The sequence below is a fragment of the Channa argus genome, chromosome 11, assembly GCF_033026475.1.
Source record: "Channa argus isolate prfri chromosome 11, Channa argus male v1.0, whole genome shotgun sequence".
In the NCBI taxonomy this organism is placed as follows: Eukaryota; Metazoa; Chordata; class Actinopteri; order Anabantiformes; family Channidae; genus Channa; species Channa argus.
The window spans coordinates 17,123,262-17,146,810 of record NC_090207.1 but is presented as its reverse complement, the minus strand read 5'-3'; the positions used below and the strand labels follow the sequence as shown (position 1 = coordinate 17,146,810).

Sequence of the window (23,549 nt, the reverse complement as noted above, 5' to 3'; positions counted from 1 at the left end):
GAAATGACAGTCTAGCTCCACATAGTGCCCAGAGCGACATACAGTTTTTCTTCATGAAGACACTGGTGTCATGACATGCATATAATACAGGATTAAAAAAAATAAAATAAATATATATATATATATATATATATATATATATATATATATATATATACACACACACACACACACACAACTCTGGTTAATTTCTTAGAAGATACAGTTTCTAAGCAGCTTTTGTTTTGTACCTGGTTGGGCTTTAAATGTAAAAGTTGAATTTCTAAAACTCCTATTGGCCATTTTTTCACTCATTTGAAGCAAAATTTGAAGTTTACCTGCAGGACTGTGCTTTAAGACTTACTAACATAGCACCATGATACAGTATATGTTTTGGAAAGACAAGTAATGAAAGAAAGAAGATCCCTGCTTTCAATATTGCAAATGAACAAAACTGAACAACAGCCATATTAATTTGCTTAACACAAGAACTACTGTTTCTGTTTCTGTTATATTGAATTTCACTTTATTCTACTAAATATCTCACTCAGCTATGGTTGTGTGTGTTTAGGTGTTTTGTACAGTTTAACTTTAATTGTTGACTAAGTGTTTTTTATAGCTTCATAACAGACCTGAGGCTTAGTGCAGTACTTTTGCCTGTTGTGTTGTGTTTTGCCTGCAGCAGATACTATGGATTATGCCTGGCTGGAATTCCTAGTGAATATTCACTCTCAGCATTTCAGAGGGTGTGACTTAGTCTATCTTAATTATTGATAAAGAATCGGGTGTCTTTTCCCTGATTCATTGTTAATAAGCCTGCATGCCAATATGAAGAAACAGGGAGCACCACAAACACCCATACACACAGACTCTTCCAAACATGCAAACTGCATTGTGCATTGGTACATAAAAATAGCATTTCATTTAATAGAAAAGTAGATTAAATCATATTTTGAATGGATTAGTTTGCTTTTTTTCAGAATACTGAAGGATTGAAACCAAATACCCGGAAAACTATTCAGTGTAGAACTTCAGGGAATACTTAATATAAATGTAAAAGTGTACACAAAGTTTTTAGCATTCACTTTGTTACTAAGAATTTTGACCCTGATATGTTCTGGCTAACTGTCCAGGGTGTATGTCACTTCTTGCCCAGTGGCAGCTGAGATTGGTCCGGCACTGTGACCTTAAACCGTACAAGTGGTTTGGATAATAGATAGATGGATATACAGTACAGTAAGTATCAAACATTTGCTAAATACATTTACAACTCACGGAAATATCGTAATTATTGCGGTAACACTTTGGATTACAGCTGACTGTACTTGCATTGTAAGTACTGTGAACTTACTGTGTACTTAATAATAACAACGTGTACCTCCACAGTACCGATGGATACATATTTGTTGTGAGCTGATAACAATAAGCAAACTTTTGGGAATAACGGGGTAACAAAATTAGAAGAAAAATACCTACAGTGTAAGTATTTTTTAGTGATAGGGTATTAATTAAATATTACATGATAGGTATGAATACTTAAGGTGTAACTACTGTTTAACCACAGAAAAGAACAAGGTAATAAGTACACAGTTAGTTTACTGTATTTAACCTGTAAGTTACGGGCTGTAATCTAAAGCGTTACCTGCATTGCTTGCCACTTTACTTAGGGTAAGTTTGTTTTAGAATATTTAATTTCATGTTTTATTATAGCTTGCAGCTTCAAAATTTGAGAAATTCTCTGCCTGAAGATCCTAAGGCAGGCTCCTGTCCATTATCACTCTCTGTTATGAGCGTGTAACTTTTCCTACTGCAGGCTGTGATATTCTATGTCAGTGATTGTCCTCACCTTCCTCACACATTAGTCATGGACCACTTTGCTTTAGAAATTTTTTTTGGGCATCAAACATTTTTTTTGTTACAATACATTGCTGCTCTGATGAGTTCTCTATCAGTTGAAAGGATCCATGAAGCACAGGGCAGGTGGAGTGGGGTGAACCTTGGCTGCCTTTTCTTCCTTCCTTCTACATTACTGTCATTGGGAGTTTGTATAGTATCAGTGTTTGGAGTATGTGTATCTGATCACAGAGGACACCATGTGCAGAAGTAAAGGCATAGGTCTGCTGGACATGGGGGAGAATACTGAGCAAAATCCTGTCTGATGAGTCCCTGGGGCAGACCAGGGTGATGGGCACTGAACAAAATTACTGGTTCAAATCTGTACAGTATGTGAGTCAGTATGTTTTGTCAGTATGTTAACCTATATAAGTTTTCTTTTATACAGTTTTTACTGGGTATTTATTAATAGACATTTCATCCATAATGGAGTTTTAGCGTTCTTTTGTTGTTTTGTCATACAATAAATACAATATAAATGAGCCTTTTTTGTAGTCTCATGAAATGTTTTGTTCTTCCTGTACCATGTTTTCACATTTACAACTCAGCAGCATGCTGTTCTTTTTTATCAGGTTGCTTTTTGTAGCTAAGAAATCATTGATCCTATCATATGTACTCTTGCTCACTCAGTCTGCAAATCTGCAAATCCATTTTAAATTCTGTGCACTGTATTATGTTTGTGTGTGTATGTACTGTGAACGTACGAGTCTGTGTCTGTTAGTGGTACTTTTAGACAGACTCTGGATTTTCTATGTTTTTTATATGTACAACAGAGAAGATAAAACTCATGCATTCTCTTTGGGCTGAGTGTTCTGGGATTTCTGTTTTTCTCATAACCACTGTGCCAACCTACTAGACATTATGTTGTTGCATGTTACAGGTTGTTAGTCACATTATTAGGCAAAGAGGCTAAACCTGGTTGGACACAAACACACAAAACACAGGTCGACTGCTGTGACTTGAATGCACCATTATCAATGGTTTTATTTGTTGGAATATTCACTTTATATTTTTCCAGATTTTGCAGAGCCTGTGCACCTATATCTGGCAGATCACATTTTGACTTTTAGATATATTTCAGTATTTCCTTGTGTCAAAAGTATAGACTATGTTTTATTTCCTCCATTTTGTGCATATTTGACAGCAGCTGCTGTGATGCTAAAATTTTTTTGAAGCTTTGTCTATGGAGATTGGGGAGTGCCAAACTTTACACAGCACCACATTTCTCACTAAGCCGCGGTAGCTTTTAATTCTGCTGTGTGTCATTTGTAATTTCCATTGCACATAAACCATCTGTTATCGATAATGATGCAGTAGATATATGAATTAATTATTCATCTCAATGCAAGGACGATTTTTTTTGCAATGTGCAGTAGTGTTTTAAAATATATTCTTACGCTCACATTGAAATTGATATTTTTTTAATGAATTTCTGTGTTTATGTTTTCTAGAAAAGTTAACCTTTCTAGTTTTTTATGCTAGTTTGTTTCAGAAGTGATTTCTTTACCAGTGTCTATTTGCTAGTGCACATACAATGATGATCCAGCAAGGTCACCTTATTAGAAACTTCTGCAGGCCACACAAGTCTGCTTGACCATAGGGGGCAACACGGACACTCTGTAATTACACTCACGATCATTAACCTGTGCTCTAAAAGGGCTAAATGGTAGAACTGTGTTGCACAACAATACTTCATCATAGCACGACCTAAATAGACATTATGACATAAATTGAGCAAATCAGTGTTATTAAAAATTGCAGGAAATCTTAGGAAATCCTCATTAGTGCTTTTGCAATTTATGGACCGTGTTAATAGTGAACCCCCTGTGGTTCTTCTTTGATTTGCATCCTTCTCTTGTTCATAGCTGTTTAGAGATTTATCTGCTCTCTTCCTTCTCTCTAGTGGGATTTACTCTGATGCCAAGCTTGCTGTCTGTTAGGAGCCTCCCAGTGGCCCACTAGCATTTTTCTGCTCTTTTACAGTTATTCTTAGCCTTGTGTCAGAGTGGGATAGCTAGGGAGACATAACATGAAGGCCCATATATGTCATCTAATGGTTAGCACTACAAAATGAGGGAGGGAGATTAGACTAAGAGAGAGAGAAATAATCTAAGGTTTAGTAGATTTCAAAGTGAAGCCTGGTTCATTATGTGACCCAACAATTTCTCTGTTTACCTTTTCAGACGGTTCACTGAAATTTTTCTGTATCTCCTAAACCTTGGATACAAACTAAATTCAACATCCAAAAAAGCAATTTCAAGAAGTCTTGACGTTCTTTGTTATCTGCTGCTATTTAAGCAGTCACTTTTTATTGTTTTTGTAAAAAAAAATGTAAAACCATTTTGAAAAGGCCTTAACCTTATTGTAGAGACAAATCCTTGAAATTTGTGTTCGTGCCATGTTTTCACCACACAAATGGCTTACATTCAGTTTATTCTGTTCTTCACTCTGCTGCGGTATCTCTGTCTCTCTTTTTTTTTAATAAATTGTAATGCTGGATCAGTTTAAGCAGGATAACTTATGTAACTTCTTTTCTCATCAGGGCATCAACATAGCAGGGCCCAGTAATGCAGAGCCCCCTCCACGTCCTCCTAGTCCAGCCATGTATCAGCTGGATATTGTCCTAAAGAAAGGGAACAACTTGGCTATCCGAGATCGGACAGGTATGAGTTCTGTTTATTCTTTCTATTACCTGAACAGCATTGGGGTATATGTAGAGACAAAAGGTGAACAGCTTTTTCAAGCATCTGTCTACCCCACACAATGAAAGCTACCCTGTCCACCTACTTTTGTCTTGTTTAACTTTGTCAATGGCACAGGAGGTGCACCACACTTGTATTCCAAAAGAACTGTTATGCTTCATGCTGAAGGTCATTGTCATTGTTTCTTGTATTCATTTGCTATTTTAAGCGGCCTCCCCCTTTTTTTTTAAATGGCGCGCTTGTTTGTCCCCTTTACACCTCTACTATTGTTTCCCCTCACATTTCTCTTGTGTTTCTCCCCATGTGGGGTTTTATTTAAACGAGTCATGTCTTCATCCCCGCTCATTCCATTTGTAACATGGAATTACTAAAACTGATGTGTCACATTTTCTGTGCATTTAGGCATAAAAAGAATTCAGCTTATGCTTAACCTAGCACACTGTCACATTTGCAGCCAAAGTGACCAATACTAGTATAATCTCCTGGTTACTTTTATGCACTATGGCTAAATAAGTACTGACTAGAGAGGGTAATAAAAGGGTTTTAGTTTAGTAAAGATTAAACATTATTGTGTATTATTCTATGGCACCTACAATATATTCTTGCACAGGTATTTGCATTTTGTGGTACATATTTCATATCTTTGAATAACTATAATCAGAGATTTGATAGACACCTGAATGGCACTTGATAAATGGTTGATAGAGGCCAGGGACCATGCATGTTTGTTTAGTATCTTTCACTGTGTGTGCTTGCAGTGTATCCATACAGCTTATCTACCTTTTGCATCATTAAAACACAATAAGATGCACTTTAAACCATTCTGGTAAACTGTATTTTTCTGCCTCCTTGGAGCTTAAATGTGACTGTGATTTAATGTGCAGGACAGATAACCTTCTGCGCTTTATGGAATCTGTCTGAGTCAGCCATTATATAGTGTTTGAGCAGGTGATTATGTCTTGCATAGTAGAAAGGCCAGCCAGGAAGTGCAAAAGATTTTTTATTTCTAAAATTCTCATAGACAGTCATTTGGATTATGCCAAATGGTGAGTTCTCATTAATGGTTGCAGCAGTCACCAAGATGACTGATCCAAATAAGCTGCCCTGCTCTTCCCTGTACATTTTGCCTGTCTGCCTGTCCACCCAGATAATGAGCAGTGAAGTGCAGAGCTCACCTGTCGCATAGAGAACCTGTCAAGACAACTGGTTAAATAGGAGGGAGAGACAAAGACACAGGCAAAACCCAATAAGTGTTGGAAAATAATGTCTTATTAACAGCTATTGTTGTTTATTAATACAGTATTTACAACAGTTGATGCTATCAGGACTTAGACATGTTGTAACAGTTGTACAGCAGGCAAAGGAAAAATAGCAGCAGACAGAAAGAGGATAGATGGGATTTTCTATTAACCAATCAGTCTAGGCTCCCTTGCTAGGCAAGTAGACTGGACAAGAGCTGAGTTTTAGCTTAAAAGTAGTGCTCGGAGGAGCAATTTAGTTACCTATTGATTCGCTAAAAGCCCCCACATGAATTATAAATGATACAAATTGTTTCCTATTTTGTCTGCAAAACATTTTGTAGCGTCATTTCAAAAATTATTTGAAATTCATTAGTTCTTATCCAGAGAATCTGCAGGCAAAACAGTAGTAACATGGCAGGCATCAAGCCAAACCACACAAGGCATTGCAATAACCTGATGCTTTCAATCCAGTGAAACATTCACTATAAAACACGAATATGTGTCTAACCAACTAATATTTATTAAAAACGTTGATATTAAAGACAGTCTGATCATTTTCTGTGGCCAAAGAAATGAAAAGTTTAGAATATTCGCAAAGAGATAACAAACAGGCTGAATTCTGATCAGTTGAATGCTAGTATCATCAAAATATTTTGAGCTGCTAGAATTTACTTGCAAACACAGAAACCTACTCAATACTCAAAATGTGTAACTTTAGGAGAGATGTTTTTGGATCTTTACAATAAGCTTTCAGAACCACAAAGTAGAGCGAGTAGATTCTGACACCACATCTCTGACTCATGCCTCAAATTTTATTCACACGAAGACAAGCATGAAACAAAATCTGTTCTGTGAAAAGGAAGTAGAACATCATTAAAGGACGTAACTTCAGAGCAAGTTCAAATCTAGGACCTTTTGCTGTAAGGTGACAGATCTAACCACTTCACCACCATCTTTTTTCAAAGTAAGACGTTTACACTTACAAAGCCCACCTATAAGTACTACATGTAGTTTTTTTTTTATCAGTGGTAACATTTTCTAAATATGATTCCAAAGCATAACCTCTCGTGCTTTTCTGCTGAGCACGCAGGTGCTGTCACTGTAAGTGTGTGATGGTTCAGTACTTAGGGAAGAGCAAGGACTTTAAATATGAGACAGGGCTGAGTCTAAGCATTCACATGACATATTGGAAAATCAGTGTCTTATGCCATTTCAGAGCCTCTCTAATGCACATCACAATCATCACAACAAGCTGGCATTGTCGTTAGTCAAAGCATTTCTTGCCTTTGTTGTGAGGAGAGAGCCAACACTGTGAATGTTTTTTACAGAAAACAAAATCTTGTATTGGATGTGAAGTTTGTCTGTCTGTAGTGTGTAGTCCAATACCAGACAGAACAGGCTGCATTTGCACTTTACAGTACTGTTGTGAATGGTAAATGGTCTGCACTTATAACGCGCTTTTCTACCTATTGGAACTCAAAACGCTTTACACTGCTTCTTATTCGCCCGGTCACACTCAAAATCACCCACACTCACACAACGGGGGAGCTGCTATGCAACTGGCCAACACTAACTGGGAGCAACTAAGTGTCTTGCTCAAGGACACTTCAACATGTGACCGGAGGGGCCGGGGATCAAACCAACAACCGTGTGATTGGTGGATGACCACTCTATCTCCTGCGCCACTGCCGCTGATTGTTGCTGATTACTGTTTGTCGTGTGCCTCCCAAGGGGCTAGTCCACAATCAAGACGCTAGGTCAGTAGCTGATTACCTAATTACAGCTACAGTATCTGTTCACTTTATGAAAAGTGTTTCCACTGATCAGAGAGCAGAAAATGTCCACATTGATTGTAGGGTTAATACCCAGCAAGTAGTTTATTGTGCATAGTTTATAAAGTACGGCATCGTTTTTCTTTTTTCTATTTCTTTTTTGGTTCAGATTCTACATATAAACCTTAAGATTTTCTGAATATGAAACCGTTTATTGGTTTGGTTTATCTCATATGCAATATTAGTTTAGGGATTGCAGAAGCAGATTCCTGATGTAAAATTCTTCCACCAGAGCTATTGCTGGACTTGGATTGCATGTGATGAGGTATAATTATGCAAATGCACTAGGTGAAAGCTGTGATATACAGTTTACTGTTCAGTCTAGTGCAACCAATACTGTTTAGGTGCAGCAGTAACTTCACTCACAGTGCTCACACAGCTCTACTAGAAACTACTGTAATTGCATCCCTCAGAGACTAATGACTAGCTAGATGGTTGTAGAGTGTCAGTTATTTGCATGTGCACCACGTGTGTGTGTTTGCACATGTGTGCATTTAAAGGGGTAATATTAGTGAAGATGATTACTTCTCTCTTCTTACAGTATAGCCGAGACCAGTGAGACTACAAAAAGCTAAATCAATCAATCAATTATACCACACAAACAGATGCTTAAGATGTGAAAACAGTGACTGGGTCAGAGCCTGAAGCCAATGTCAGCATGTTGACATATCAGTTCCCTTTAATCGCTTATTCAGCTTCACTTTATTAGGCAAGAAATCTTATTATATTTCGTCATTCTGCTTTATATTTAAATGGAGCAAGATCACGCTGCACATTAATAAAGGTTCGTTTGGGGTAAATGATGGTGTAAAGCAGGAAAGTAAACTCTCAACATACACCGGCAACAGGCAAAGGAATACAAATTTGTGAGTGTGGGTAATTGTAATGAGACAAACTCTCGACCCATCTGTCAGTGTCCCATGATTTAGTTGCTTGTCTCTGCAGCCTTCCCATATGCATCCTTTTGAGCAGATTACATTCAGGGTAAAAGGAAACCCCAGGACTGCAACCTTCCGTCAACCCCGACACTACACACAGGCTGTGACCATATATACACGCTCAAATGTGTGTTTATGTGCCTACAATCTTGTGGGTATCCAGGTTTACTACTCAACTGTGACTGAGGATTTTATGGGCAGCTTTACTATGTTTTCTCCTCCTCTGCTTTCACATCTTACAACTGGCATCAATAAACCTCCTCCATATGTTGACCAACTCTCTAGACTACTAAATGACCAGTCAGTTTAAAGGTTAACACTGACGTTATTATAGTGCTGCCTTATATTGAAAAATATACATTAGTCTGTTCTTTTAAGCAACTGTTTTGTTGTGTGTGGGTGTGTGGGGGGGGGGTTATACACTTACCTATAAATTTCTAAGTAACTTTCAATTTAGTAAGAAACATTGCTTGTTATTATTACTATTCATTATATCCGTGTTTTTTTTGTAAACAATTATAAAATATCTTAATCTTAGTCTATGTTCTTCATTATCAAACTGACTATAGTTCGGTGGTTTGTTACTAGTGAAGTTAGTGCAGTATAAGTGAATATGTACAATTTGTGTTTGACCAGCCACCATTATCTGATAGAAGTTAAAATGTATGTTTCATTATATATTTTAAAGCTTTTTAGCATGCTCATAAAGAACTAAACTACAGTACATTACTGATCTTAGCTGGGAAACTGAAACCAGATGGGTGTAGTGTTAAACTAGAATCAACTTTGTCATATTTGAAAGGTAAAGAAAGGGATTTTGTGGTTTGGTGGTAAACTGAAATAACACTGATTTCATACTCATTTTAATGGATTATTGATGGTTGTTAGAATGATAGCAGCAGGCTGTTTTTATCCATATTTACTGAGAATGAAAATGTTTTAAGCAAGTGTCAAATCTGAGGCTTAAACTCATATTTTTCTTTACATGTTTTTCCATTAAGATGTTTAGACTTGTTTTTATCTGTCACATACAATAGCTGGATTTATTGTGCTGGCTCACTCATCACATTTCTGTGTCTTTGGAATGTGTGTAGTCATTCTGTTGTTACATTATTACTTTTTTGATACTTATTTTTGATATTTTATTAGAGTAATTTTAATCCACAATTTTAGGATCTATTTTACTGCTACAGATTACTGTCATATCTAAAACAGTGATAATTCTCTTACAGAGTATACTTATTTTTAGAACATAATTTTACACTTCTTTACACTTGTCTGTAGAAATATAATTAGTTGCTCATATATTACTAGTTAATAATTCAGGACCGTTTGTCTGGCACTGCACTGACACAGAAGGCTATTGATCATGAATGTGTAATGTGTATCTACAGATTGATGATGAAAACAGGGAAATAGAATATTGAATATGTTAATTATGACCCTGCAATACTGGTATAATATATCACCCAACAGTAACAAGCACATTTCATTAACTTATTAACTCCTAAACGAGTTAGTGTGTCAAGTGGTGTAGACTTTTGGTTTAAAGAAGTCAAACCTCAACATCAGGCTATATAATGCCATGTTATCTGCACCAGAAGTCTGCCAATCATGCATATCCCAACTGTCTGCTCTCTTTCTTGTGTATCAGACAGAGAGGTGTCATCCTTTCTTTTGCCAGGGTTATTTTATCCAAGGTTAGGGCTTTAGGTTGGAGGTCCCTGTCAAGACTGCTGTTTGTTTCAGTGGCCCATTGACTGTCAAAACAAAAAACAAGCCAGCTTTTTGGCCTTGTGCGCACATGTGTGTGTGTGTGTGTGTGTGTGTGTCTTTATGGTCTGTCACAAAATTTACTAAATTTAATCGTACCTCTCTTTGGACTTGTGTGTGAGGGAGATACCTTAGTGAGTTTCATCATAAGAAGTAAGACAGAAAGTACTTTAGTACTTTGTTAATGGAATGAACATTACAAGAAATTTGCGTTTCTGTGTTCAATAAATGCCTCCCACGTTAATACAAAGCCACAAGATTTTTCCTTTTTCTGAATGTGTCAAATACATAAATCCTCAGTTATTGCTCTGGGGTTTGCCTGTAGTGGTGGGAGGTTTATGTCCATGTCCTTGGGCTGCAGCTTACTCCCAGAGCAGCATTGGCATTTAAATGAAAGCATTAGACTTTGATTAACTTTTCAGCCCTCTTATAACCTCAGCCAATGGAACTGTTAGTTTCAAAGTTTTCTCAAGCCTAAATGGATTTTTCTGTAGAGTTGACTGTGTATGATATACAAACCCTCCAAAGGAGCATTCAGTAAAAGGTCAGACATCTTTGGAAATAATAGAAGAAAGAAGAGCTGACTTTTCCACATACTTTAAATGCTTTACTACAGTCTGTGATATAGTACCTCCTTTTATCTAGACTTAATATTGAGTGACATTGGCTGGAGACAATTCTCTGTAAATAAGACACATTTGTCTGTTCATTTAACAATGCCATGTTGATGTTGCAAATAAAATGTTTATTTTATGTAAAGATAACATTTTAACGTGCGGATAAAAAGGTGAGAATATATGTGTACCACAACTTTTTTACTGTGGCAACAAATGGACCAACTCACATTCCGCTGGAAGCCTGTCCATGCTGTTTAGGGTCCCAGCTTATCCTGTACTTTGACAGGATAGTGAACTACAGAGTTAGTAGTGCCACCATTTATGTGTAGCTGTCAAAACAAGTAAGTAAGTAAAATGTATTAAAATGCACAGATAAAGTCACAAAGTGCTTTACAAAATGTAAAAAAGGGACAGAGAAAAACAGTTCAGGCACACTCATCCACAAACCAAGGGGTCAGTGGTTCAAACCCTGGTTCCCCTTTCCCACAAGTATAGTGTGCTTTAGAAAGACACTGAACCCAAAGTTGCCCTTGATGTGTTCTCCTTATTGTAAGTATAACAGAATGTGCTAAATGACCAATTGTAATTGTTGTCGGATAAGGCACAGATCTTGTATGGGTTTCTTGTATTATAAAGGGAAAAGATAGAAAGTAAAGAAAAAAATGGCAGAAAAGGGTTGTTGTTGTTCAGATCATATCTTACACAAATAAATGTCGCAATAGGATTTACTCTGTTTTTATTATTAAAAGTAAAAGTAGCTTCAGATCAATGACAAAAAAGGGAAAATAACTAACTGGTAGTGATGACTTTTATTTCTGCACATTTATTGGTTGAGTTTATGGTCAGTATAGATAGACATTGCCTCTATTTGGTAAGTGTCTTTACTCCACTCCCACGAATAAAGTAGGTTCATACCCATTGCTACATGTGCAGTTTGAAAATTCAGTGAATAACCTGTTAGTGTTTTATCTTTTTGTATGATAGCTAATAGATGGTCGCTTTGTTTTGTTCACGAATATACCAGAAAGTCATAGGAATCACTTATCAGCATTTCTTTGCATGATCTATGTATATACTGTAGGCATTAGTGTGTTAGTCAGATGGTAGGCCGTGTAGTAGACCCTTTTTCTGTTAGCTGTCATTATCCTCTGTATATATATTATCCTCTTGTCTGCCTGCAAGGTTGCAAGGCTTTGGGAGCATCTAACATGTAGACACTGTTGCTACCTTATGCCCCTTATTTTTCTAGTCATTGTGCATAATACCACAAGGTGTACAGTATGAACACACATGAGACACACAACATGAGAACAACATACAAGAAGCAGTCACAGCAAAGGAGTTGTCCCAATGCATGAGGTAAAAATGAAAACAATCCTACAGTGAAAGTAAGTGAACGAGAGAGCTGTGTTTAGTAATGATGATGTTATCAGTGGTAAGCCACACACTGTGAAAATGTATGATGACACATTAATGGTGGCATGCACTCTAGATTGTTTCCGCTACATTACTGACACCCACTGTTAACCTTCAGACTGGATTTACTGTATATGTTAGTTAAACCAAGCATTACAGCCAAAGTTTGTCATTGTGTGGTTTGTTTGAACTGTAATTTAAGAGTTTTAGTTATAGGTGGGGTTTTTGCATTTCAATTTAAAGTTTTTCCTCAGATGTTTCCTCAGGAAATGTTGTGTTTTGTAGAGCAGCCTTGCTTACTGACGAACAGACACAGAAGTATCTTTATGGCCACTGTCTTCAGAAGAGAAATGTGGTGGTTTATTTTAACTGACTGTCAGGAAGACAAAGAGCTGCTACTGCATCAAAAACAAATTCATCACAGGCTTTTAGGTCTGCCTGTGCGCCACACCCAAAGTGAATTTACCTGCTGAGTGCACCACTGGGTCCTCTAATTAATGCATTTATTTGTACTCCAAGCTGCTACTACTACAGTTTTTAGTGGTTGGTTGCAAAAGCAGTATGATGGATAAATTAACACCTTTTGTATAAACAACTCACAATCTCAAAGCATGCAATGTCTCATAACTCATTTGCTTGCTCATCCACCTAATCACAAGTCTGCGAATCCCGGGGCATATCCCAGAACCTTTTTCAGAACCTGTTTACTGTATGTACAGTGTTTCTGTTATTATAGTGACCTATTGGCAAAACAAGCATGGTATATGAGACAGAGACATCCCAGCTTGCGAAGTACATGTTAATAACTGAATGTCCGATTTTGAATTTCTAACAGATTTTTAAATGATTGATTTTCCACATGCACACCTTTTAACAACATTAGGAAATTTGACATTGTAAACATTACAGTTAAGGCATGTAATTGTAAATTCATTGTTATACCTTCTATAACTCTTTCAGAATTTTTTATTTTTTTTGTCCTTTCTGCTTATCCCGTGAGTTCAGGGTTGCCACAGCGGATCATTGTCCGCATGTTGATTTGGGACAGTTTTTACGCCGGATGCCCTTCCTGACGCAACCCTCCCCAATTTCTACTGGGCTTGGACCGGCACTGCACAGCTGGGGAGGGGGATGGGCTGTTAGGGGTTCAGTGTCTTGCCCAGAGACACTTCGACATATAGCCAGGGATCGAACCACTCACCTTGTGGTCCGTGGACGACTGCCCTTACCAACTGAGCTACAGCCGCCCCCTATAACTCTTTCAGATATTATTTTGTGAAATTTAATGCATTTGAATTTTGAATCCATTCAACAGTAGAAAGACAGAAATATGACTTATTTCCCCTAACTACAATTCGCTACCTGTGGAACCTCTTACCTTTACTGGTTCATCAGTGTATGACACATTTCCTCCTTATAGCCTTCTCCTCTTACTCAGCAATTCCATTTCACAGCTTTCTGCCTGCAAGATGCACAAACATGTAGGTCCCACCAATCCATCAAACCCATTGTCTTGAACCCTAGTTGGCTTTAGGCATTTATGTCCCCCATTATTCTTTAAAAGCTTATTGATCTTACAACAGCTATTGGTTATTGACCTATCCATCTACCAGCCCTCACATAGGACAATCACTTTCTCTCTGTATGGACTTGTCTAGCTGTGGGAAGTCTTCTAAAATATGATATAAATATCATATATGGTGGTTGATTTTGTAAGAAAGCACCCCTCTAGTCACTCCTTTATGCTGTACTGTACCCACGCTTACTCATGTTCAGCTACCACCCACCTACACCAAAGCACCAGCCTTTTCTACTCTATTTCCTACTTGGTATGTTCATGGCACCATAAAACTGGCACTGCACTGATACAAAGACTCTGAGCCATTGCCAGGGACACAGAAAGAGTGACAGAGACAAGGAGCTGCTGCAGTTTTAGAAATTAGTTGCTTTGCCTCTAAGGTGATATGGGACCATTTCTTTTTCTGAAGTATTATCAGCTTTTCATGAAACAATGTGTTTCACTTAATCTACAGGAAAACTGTTTCCTTTTCATTGATTTCCTTGTATTTACAGAATGCTGTGTCTTTTGTGGAGTATTCACTGTGTCACACTACACAGTAATGCCATCTTCGATGTTTACAACTGCATCTCCTTTCTTCTCTTTTGTTTTCTAGCTCTGTCATCCATGTCCCCTTGCTTCAGCTGTTCTTGCAGTGATATTTCAAGGGTGAATGTGTGTGGAAGTGTTTCTAGTAGCTCTGCTGGTGTCGAGGGTGTCTGAGGTTGTTGAAATGTGAAGAAATGGACATTTCTATCCCAGCAGGGCATGTAATGTTTGTGCAAAATGTGCTGGTCTCATCAAAGCCTGCTGGTAGAGAATCACATCAGCAATTTTAATAACTCTTGTGTTTAATGTTGTCAGTGACACATTTTGTCAGCCTCAAATGACTAACAATTATTGTGCATACTGTACATTTAAATAATGCAGAACGTGTAATATTGTCTAATATTATTCATCATCAATTTTTTTTGACTACATTCCTTGTAATGGCACAATAATATGCCAGTCTTGCCACTCTTAAACTGGAATAAGACATTTTCTGTTCTTTTGCTAATATTGGAGAAAGAGTCTGTCTTGAACTGATGAGACATGTGCAAACACTGAGAGAGCACACCCCTTAATGAGCTACTATCCTTGCTGTCAGTCTTTCTACAACACATCCGCCCTCCTGGCTTCTAAACTGAAAACAGGGCAGATTTCTATGTGCGGTAAATAAAATATCTCTGAAGATATTTGTAATCTTCAATGTTTGTCTAATTCAGCCCTGTACAGTATGTTCTGTGTATTTACTTAAATTTGTATTATTCAAGCAATCCTGGCTCAAAAGATAAACCACAGGCACTGAACTGTGTTCCAGTAAGTGTGAGAATTGTTAGATAATAGGATTCCCTTGCTCTCCTGTGGTATGCTTGCTAATCACTTTAGTCACAGTGAATGAAAACATGACACTGAGACAAGTAAGGCACAAACAAACAGATTAGTCCAGGGTACCATTTCACTGGACATGGGATATGTTCTGTTGTACGGTGGTGATTTACACTAGAAGAAGAGACGAAAGGTACTGTGATACCTGAACGCCAGAAATGGAGGCACGGGTGCCAATAAATGATGCAGTATAAAGTAGATTTATTTACATTGTATTTTCCCATTATTTGTGTAGTAGGAAAATCATGATTTCAGAGCTATGGAACTGTTTAACCAAGTAGTTCATATCCACGAAGTGAGTTGACAATCAGCAACTTACATTGCAAACAGTGTCATATACATCAGCCTTTCTATTCATTATCTTACCAACTTACGCAGCCAATCCCAGCTGTCTCTTGGGAGAACAGCAGTGTACACCCTGGGTCACTGTAACTCTTTAAAGATGGGGATGTGACTCACATGTCTAACCAGTCTGTAACAGCACTGACCTTTCCTATATAGTAAGTTACATTTTATTGTTAATTTATTAGAAATATTAATTATTACTACATTTGTGTTTATGAGCTTCTTTGTGCTCAGGGTGTCCAAGCAAATTGCATTTTTTGGCAAAATAATATATGCTTTACAATCTTCATGTGAGTTGCTCTTGCATTAATTTGGCAGCTGAAATGTTACAAACAACTAATTCACAATTTACAAACAATTATGTATGGTATTCATTGATCCCAGCATTAAACCAAGTAGTAGCATAAAGTAAATGTGAATCAATGCTGCCACCCAGTGGTACAATAGAAGTGCTGAACGGGACGTGTGAATCCAAGTCCATGCTTTTAATATTGGTGGTCACATGACTCTCAATACAACTTCAGTTACGTGACATGTTTGGTGACAGTATATTAGAAAAAAAATGCAGGGTATGAAATATATGCATATATTTAGCACTGCACTTAGAAATGCAGTCATTCATGTAATTAGGCTAATGTCAGTGGTTCTGCTTCACACAAGCTTAAAAAAAAGTTTGCATGTCCAAATAAGCAAAACAATATTTTATATTTTAAATATTGAATTCTTCATAGTAAGACACTTATTGGAACTCTTCTTAGAGCTGTTTTTTAAGCAGTACAGTAGTTCTCTGTTTTTGCTTTCTTCCTTTCAGGGACCAGTGACCCATATGTGAAGTTTAAGATCGCAGGGAAGGAGGTGTTTAGAAGTAAGACCATTCATAAGAACCTCAACCCAGCTTGGGATGAGAGAGTAAGCCTTCATGTGGAAACTCTGAGGGACCCGCTGTATGTCAAGGTACAGCTGCTAAATGCTCCACTTCAAATGCCATTCTGCTGAAATATAAATTTCTTTTTTATTCAGGACGATTTTTAAGGTTTAATAGATGTGAACATTCTGTTGGTATGCTGTACTCTATACTGTCTCTTTGTAGGTTTTTGACTATGACTTTGGACTTCAGGATGACTTTATGGGATCAGCGTATCTCTACTTGGAGTCACTAGAACATCAGAGGTCTTTATATCATTTGTGTTATTTTCTATAATTTATTTCCCTTTCCCACATAACTGAATGTCTTTCCCCTCTGAACTGAATGTGTTGTATTTATTTTCTCTGATTGTCTTTGTGCTGTGGGCATCTTCAGAAAAGCTTTGAGTCAAGACACAAAAAATGGTCAGATTGATGTTGAGAATCCCCTCTCATAAACATTTTCTTTTATGACACATACTCCTTACCAAGCATCTTCCCCCTTCTTTTGATACATTTTTATTAATCTATATCTTTGGCTTGTGATCACCCTCTGGTGGCAGTCCTTGGTATCTGTCCTAAAGCCTCATTTAGAATAAGCAGTTTTCAAATTTGATTTTACAGTTGCCAAAACGCCTCATTCTACTCTTTTCCAGTTCATCCCTGCTATTCAGGGCTTATCATCAAAGTTATGAAGGGTAGGATAGAAGATTGCAATGTTTTTACACTTTCAAGTTAGCAAACTTATTTTGTTTTAAGTAGAAATGGTGCTATCCATTGAAGTTATGTTATGCTTAGTTTTTTTTGTTGTTGTTGCTGAGTAATAACTTTTGAGTAGTCAGTTACTGGGGATAGCAGAAAAATGAGGGTAAGGGCCCTTGGAGCAGTGTCTTTGAAATTCAGTTCAATTAAATTGTATTCATGTAGCAGCAAATCACAACCAAAATCATCACAAGGCACCTTGCCAAGTAAGACCAAGACCTTACAGAATTTTGAACAAAACTTTCTTTAACAAGAACTAGGTGATGATAGAGAAGATCTCCCTTTAAAGTAGGAAACCTCATTTTCAGCAGCCATCTGGCTTGACCTCTTGGGATGAGTAGGGAGTGGAAAGACAAAAGAAGATCAATAAAAGGAAACAACAAATTTAGCAAGGGAGGACAATGAGCAACTTTCAGGGCTCTGCCCCCAGACAGTAGCTTGACCAAACCATTACTCTTCATTTGTCTTGTTTGAAATATCGAAGTTAAAAGTTACAAAATAACAACAAAGACATGCACAAAACTGCACAAAGATGCGAAACAACAACGAATAACGAACAATAACCTTTAGTTACCCATATCTCTATCACCTCAAGTGTCGTAGGCAAGTCATAAGTGTAATACATTCAGTTATATGCATTCAGTTAGAGTTAACAACTAGTGAACCACCCAAGGGCGAAACGATAACAGTCATTCAGTACTGTGTTTTTTTTTTTATTCGTATTTTTTTGTTTTTTGGGGGGGTATTTTTCTTTGCTTACAGAGATTTCTCAAACACCCTGTAAATCTTAATGCTAATACCATGACCCATAGGTGGTGATTGCCAAAATTCTTTGTAATTTTACTTTTAACTCTTTGACCATGTAGTCTTTCACAGAGCATTTACATGTGAACATTATTTTTTGTGGTTTGGGTTAGGACACTGGATGTAACACTGGAACTCAAAGACCCACAGTATCCCGAACATAACCTGGGTAGCCTGGAACTGGCTGTCACTCTGTCACCAAAGGAGGGAGATGTCAGAGATTCTGTAAGAAAAATTATCTTATTCCTACAAATGTTTATCTTACTCGCCCCACTATACACCATCTTTACATGTCACCCCAAGATAATGTGTTTCATATACAGTCACTGGCCATTTAATTAGATGTACCTGTAGAGTCTAATGCAATTCAATACAACGGCTCTGCCACGAATTATACTTTTACAAGGTTATAATTTATCAGTTCTTAAGTTAAAACTAGAAAAGATAAACTTCTACTATGTCACTACTAGGTCACAGTTGAGATGTACTGGAGTGCATTATATTAAGATGTTGTGCTAATGTTTTGGCCTATTTGAAATGAAGGACAGGGCGAAAGCTTTAGAAATGCCTCTAAATATAATGCACTTAAGTATGACTCTGCCACCCACTCTAACCTTGATAATAAGCACATAATAGAGATCTCACCTTTCTGATACTTTCAACTTAGAAACTTAGTATGAAATTCATGTAAAACCATGTAAAAATAGAATTCTTGGCAAAGCAGTTGCATTGAATTGTACAAATGTACCGAATGAAGGGGCTAGTGAGTGTATTCTAGTCAAATATAGAAATTGTAAAGGTAGTAAGCAGCTTTACTGCTTTTTGCTAAGATAGCACACAGAGTTTCACAATATTTATAACTGAAAGAAAGCAACTTTGCTCCAACAGTGATCAGCAGGCTGTGCTGAACTAGAATGTGCTGGCTTCATTCAGCCTCAGTTACTGGAAGCACTTCAACTTAGCAAATACATGTGCATAAAAACACAAGTGTAATTAATATGTTTTCTGGAAAACTACCATATTCAAAGAACAGTGGATTTTTCTTTCTTAATTATCTTGTCTCGTTCCTCTGTGGATGTGCTGTGTTTGGGATGCATTTATTTCTGTTCAATTATTTGTTCAGTTAATTGGACCCCTGCATGCTCTATTCAGAACACGGCAGTGTCATGGGGGAAATATTGTATCCCTTTTGATCTGACGTCTTGATTCAGCTGCTTATTCAGTACACTAGTTCACAAAGTCCACACTTGACAGAACAAATAAACTCTTATTTAGGTTAAGCATCAGTTTGGATTTCTCCCACTGTGAGGAAAATGAGTACAAGGTTATCCTAGTTTATTCTAGAGGCTCCCTCTGTTGCCATCTACTGGTATGCAAGCATAAAGGAAGGTTTACTTTTAAATTAAAACTGCAGAATCAACATTGTTTCTGTATGTAATAATCTCATTTATACACTGTGTTTTCACGTTTGTTAGTGGTAAGATGACCTGATGTGTCTATACATGATTAATGACTATTGTTTATGTTTAAACTTTTACACTCATGATCTTACTTACACCTGATTAATAAGCCCAATAGCATCAAATATAAATATGGATGGATGGATTCTGTTTAAGATGCGCAAACAGCAGCTACTGTGTACCTACAATAAAGTGTGTGTTTGCGCGTGTGCGTGCGTGTGTGCATGTCTGCATATGGGAGGTTAGCGTGTCTTTCTTACACCTCCTGCTTACTTAACATGCATGAATGACAACTGTCCCACAATCCTTATCTAACCCTCCATGCAGTCAGCCAGGACTAACATCTTAGCATGCCATTTCCTTTAACCTCTGACCCTGCAGCTTTAATAGGGGGACAACGGGGGGTGCGCTTTAACTGCTTTGTCTCATTTACAGACCATGCTTTTGAGAAGGAACTGGAAACGATCTAGTAAGGTAAACCAAAGAGAGCATGTAACTTCCACCCACAAACCTCCAACTCTGCTGTAACCTCACTACCGACCGCACTGTACGTGGTACATGGTCATGGTCAGTTTATTTTCCACAAGCTGCAATATACCACTTACTATTCACACCAGACCACCAGAGCTAATGTTAGGTAGTAATTTGGAATGCAAGCACAACTACATCTACAGTCGAACAAAAGACTTTATGTCCCCTTACTTTGAAAAGTATACAGGAATTAATGTTTTTTTACCCACATAATATTTAATGTACATTCATTGAATGGTACTTTATAATCAAATCGGTCTCAGTTACTGGAAGCACTTCAACTTAGCAAATATGTATGCATAAACACAATTATGAGGTACAATTGGTGCTTCATAATCAGAAGTTAAACATTTTTATAGCATAATAAAGCAAAATATTAAACAGGGACTGGGGCTATTTTTAGTGAAATCAGTCAATCAGTCAACTATCATTGTAGTATGTCTCATGATTAAAAAATGTTTGAACTCCACGCTTTACTTTGTTTGAACAATCCGCTCAGATATCTACTCAACTTTAGCTCCACATATGACACGTTCATGCTTCTCTTACCTTTGATCTGCACAGTGTATTGCAGCTACCATGTGGGAAAATACTGTGTGTAGGGGTTTTAAAGGAGTCCTGTACAGTACAGCAAATCAACTCTGATAAGAAATGTTTGTTGATTGGTGACTGTGTTGACTGATTATAGGACACTCTTAGACCCCTTTACATCAAGATTACATTCTGATTTTGATGTTTACATTATTTTGAGTTTACATTTTTCTGTACATAAAGACTGCAACCCTTTGCTTTTCTTGTTTGTGGTTCTTATTAATTTTCTTACTTAAAGAAAGCATGTTGGTTCTGCTTCCATTTAGCAAATGCATGAAATACCTACTATATTTTTTGGCCAATAACAATAACCAGTTTGGCACATGCTGTTGGGTTAATTAGGTAAATTGTCCTTTTTGGGTCAAAAAGTTGTCACCAAGAAGTTAACTGGTTAAATCTAGAAACTCTGTTTTAGTTTTGGTCACTGAACGATTGTTTAATTAACAGTAAAAAGTTTGATTTCCACCAAGAGACACACATACCCTTTTGAAGTGTTCTTGGTTGGAGCTGGGCAGACGTCCTGCTGCACCGTGCTTTCCCAAGCTGAGGCTTTGATGCCTCCAAACTGGGCCACCCCTCCTGTGACTCGGGAATTACCTCAAACAGCAACTAACTAAATACTGTGCTACCCCACCAAAAAAACCCTGCCTCTGTGCTCGAATGTACATGACTATTTTTACACAACTACTTATTTTTTTTAAGTGTTGATGAGTGTTAAACTTCACAGCAAACTATTTGTAAGTAGTTTCAGACAATGATTCGAGTCAGAAACATGTTGAATCAAGGTCTCTTTAACTTTATAACTAGTCAAAATGCTTGTTTTGGCTCTTTAGATGTTTTATCTGGGGACAAAAGTTGAATCATTTGCAAGGGTGTATTGGTTCTTAAACTGAACCTTAGTATGGCTTGTGAGACTTTCAGCCTCTGATCATCTTTGTGTTTTTTTTATTTATTCATATGCGCTGGCAGAAGGATATTGATACCCAATCCAAATAGCCCATGGTTTTCAGTACACAAGACCTATATAGCAACAAAACAAGAAAACAATTAACATTGTGCTTGAGTGGGACACAACATTGACTTCTCATCATTAGCATACAGTGTGTTAGCAGCATGTGAACAGGGGAAATGAAAGATGTGGGAGTTTCCGTATGGGAGGTTGGCTGTATTTCACAGAGCCATATGCATTGTTTAATGTCTGGAGAATGGAAATTAAGAGGCTCCGTCTACAGATCAAAGGCCTGCGCTTGCAAGGCAGGGTTTGTTGAGAGTTTAATGAAATTCACCCGCAAAACAAAAGCTATGCTAATAAATTCTCCCTAACGAGAAAGGGGAAGAGAGAAAGGCATAGAGAGAGGCTAGATGGGGTTGGGGGTGTATTTGTTTGACAAATAAATACCCTGCTCTTTGTTTAGTGAAGGATACTGACATAATTCAAAGAGAGGTTAAATTGGCCTCTTAAGTCTTGAGAAAACTGTAGGGGAAAAAACAGACTCAAAATATGGACAAGTATCCAATTGATTTTGGAGAACTGTAAACATATAATACAGCCAGGTGGAATATGACATTTTTACACAATTCATGTTTTTCATTTTGTCATAGATGTATGTAAAATGTTGCTCAGTTGTGAGATTTCTAAGAATTCCCAGAGTCAATATTGACTTTGGCAATTGTTTAAGGTTTTGACTGTCATTCATTGATTCGTGACCCATATGTTCTGGCATGTCAGGTGAACTCATACTTCTGGGGTTGATTATTGTTATTTTGTGTTTGTTATCATGTGTGTTTTGCCTGCATCATTTTGTGTTGTCTTGATGTTTTGGCATTAGTAATCTCCTGTTGATAAAGTTTACACAAGCCATAGTTCTTTCTTGGGGTTAATTAATGCATATATTGTGTACTTGCTTGTGTTTTTATAAATACACATTTTTATAAATGTTTTTCACTTTGTGTGTGTGTGTGTGTGTGTGTGTGTGTGTGTGTGTGTGTGGGTCTGCCTGGTTCAGTATCAGAGCATGCGTCTGTCAGATGTGTACAGAAAAGCCCAGCTGTGGAGAGGTATAGTCAGCATCACTCTGATAGAAGGTCACAGCCTGCAGCCTATGGATGCGAACGGCCTCAGTGACCCTTACGTCAAATTCAGGATGGGGCACCAGAAGTACAAGAGCAAGGTAAACAAACTCCTATTCACTGCTGTTTAGGAATAGGCTCTTTTTTTCTTCATGTGATTCTGAGTCAGGGGAACACTACTCAATCGAAATACAGCTTATATCTATCATTCAGTACATGTACAAGCACATTATGTGACTTGTAATAGACTCTCTGTCCATTACAAGATGGACAGACTGACTTACATTTGAGCAGGAAAATGTTACTTTGGCTTCTTATCTTTAAACTGTCCATATCTCATTAACTGTATCCACTTATACAGTATGTTGAATATGTATTTTACCTTTATATCTGATAGAAACAGTTGAGACACATGGGCACACAGCATATTTCTCTCTGTTATGTTCTCAGACAATTCCCAAAACGCTGAACCCCCAGTGGAGGGAGCAGTTTGATTTCCATATGTATGATGAGCAGGGAGGTTTTGTGGACATTACAGTCTGGGACAAAGACGCTGGCAAGAAGGATGATTTCATGGGAAGGTAGAGTGTCTTCATTAGTGTCTTTGTGTAAATGTACATGACAAAGTCTAAATTGTATAGCTGGAACAGGTGTAGCTTGCCAAACCTATCTAAATGTTTGGCTTTACAAGCCTTTTCAGACAGAA

The 23,549-nt window shown here is 37.4% G+C and overlaps 1 protein-coding gene across 12 annotated transcripts in view; it reads left to right on the top strand.

Moving 5' to 3' along the window:
- mctp1a (multiple C2 domains, transmembrane 1a) overlaps positions 1-23,549 on the top strand; it is a 129,979-nt gene that overhangs the window by 46,135 nt on the left and 60,295 nt on the right. For 9 of the 12 annotated variants that reach the window (XM_067520727.1, XM_067520728.1, XM_067520726.1 and 6 more), the window contains 7 exons: positions 4,415-4,535; positions 16,534-16,676; positions 16,813-16,892; positions 18,305-18,416; positions 20,087-20,125; positions 22,780-22,944; positions 23,294-23,424. In XM_067520727.1, the coding sequence (XP_067376828.1) occupies positions 4,415-4,535; positions 16,534-16,676; positions 16,813-16,892; positions 18,305-18,416; positions 20,087-20,125; positions 22,780-22,944; positions 23,294-23,424 (791 nt within the window). Of the gene's footprint in view, positions 1-4,414; positions 4,536-5,392; positions 7,573-16,533; positions 16,677-16,812; positions 16,893-18,304; positions 18,417-20,086; positions 20,126-22,779; positions 22,945-23,293; positions 23,425-23,549 lie in introns of those variants that run through there. The other 3 variants (XM_067520724.1, XM_067520719.1, XM_067520730.1) reach the window with 2 other exon arrangements.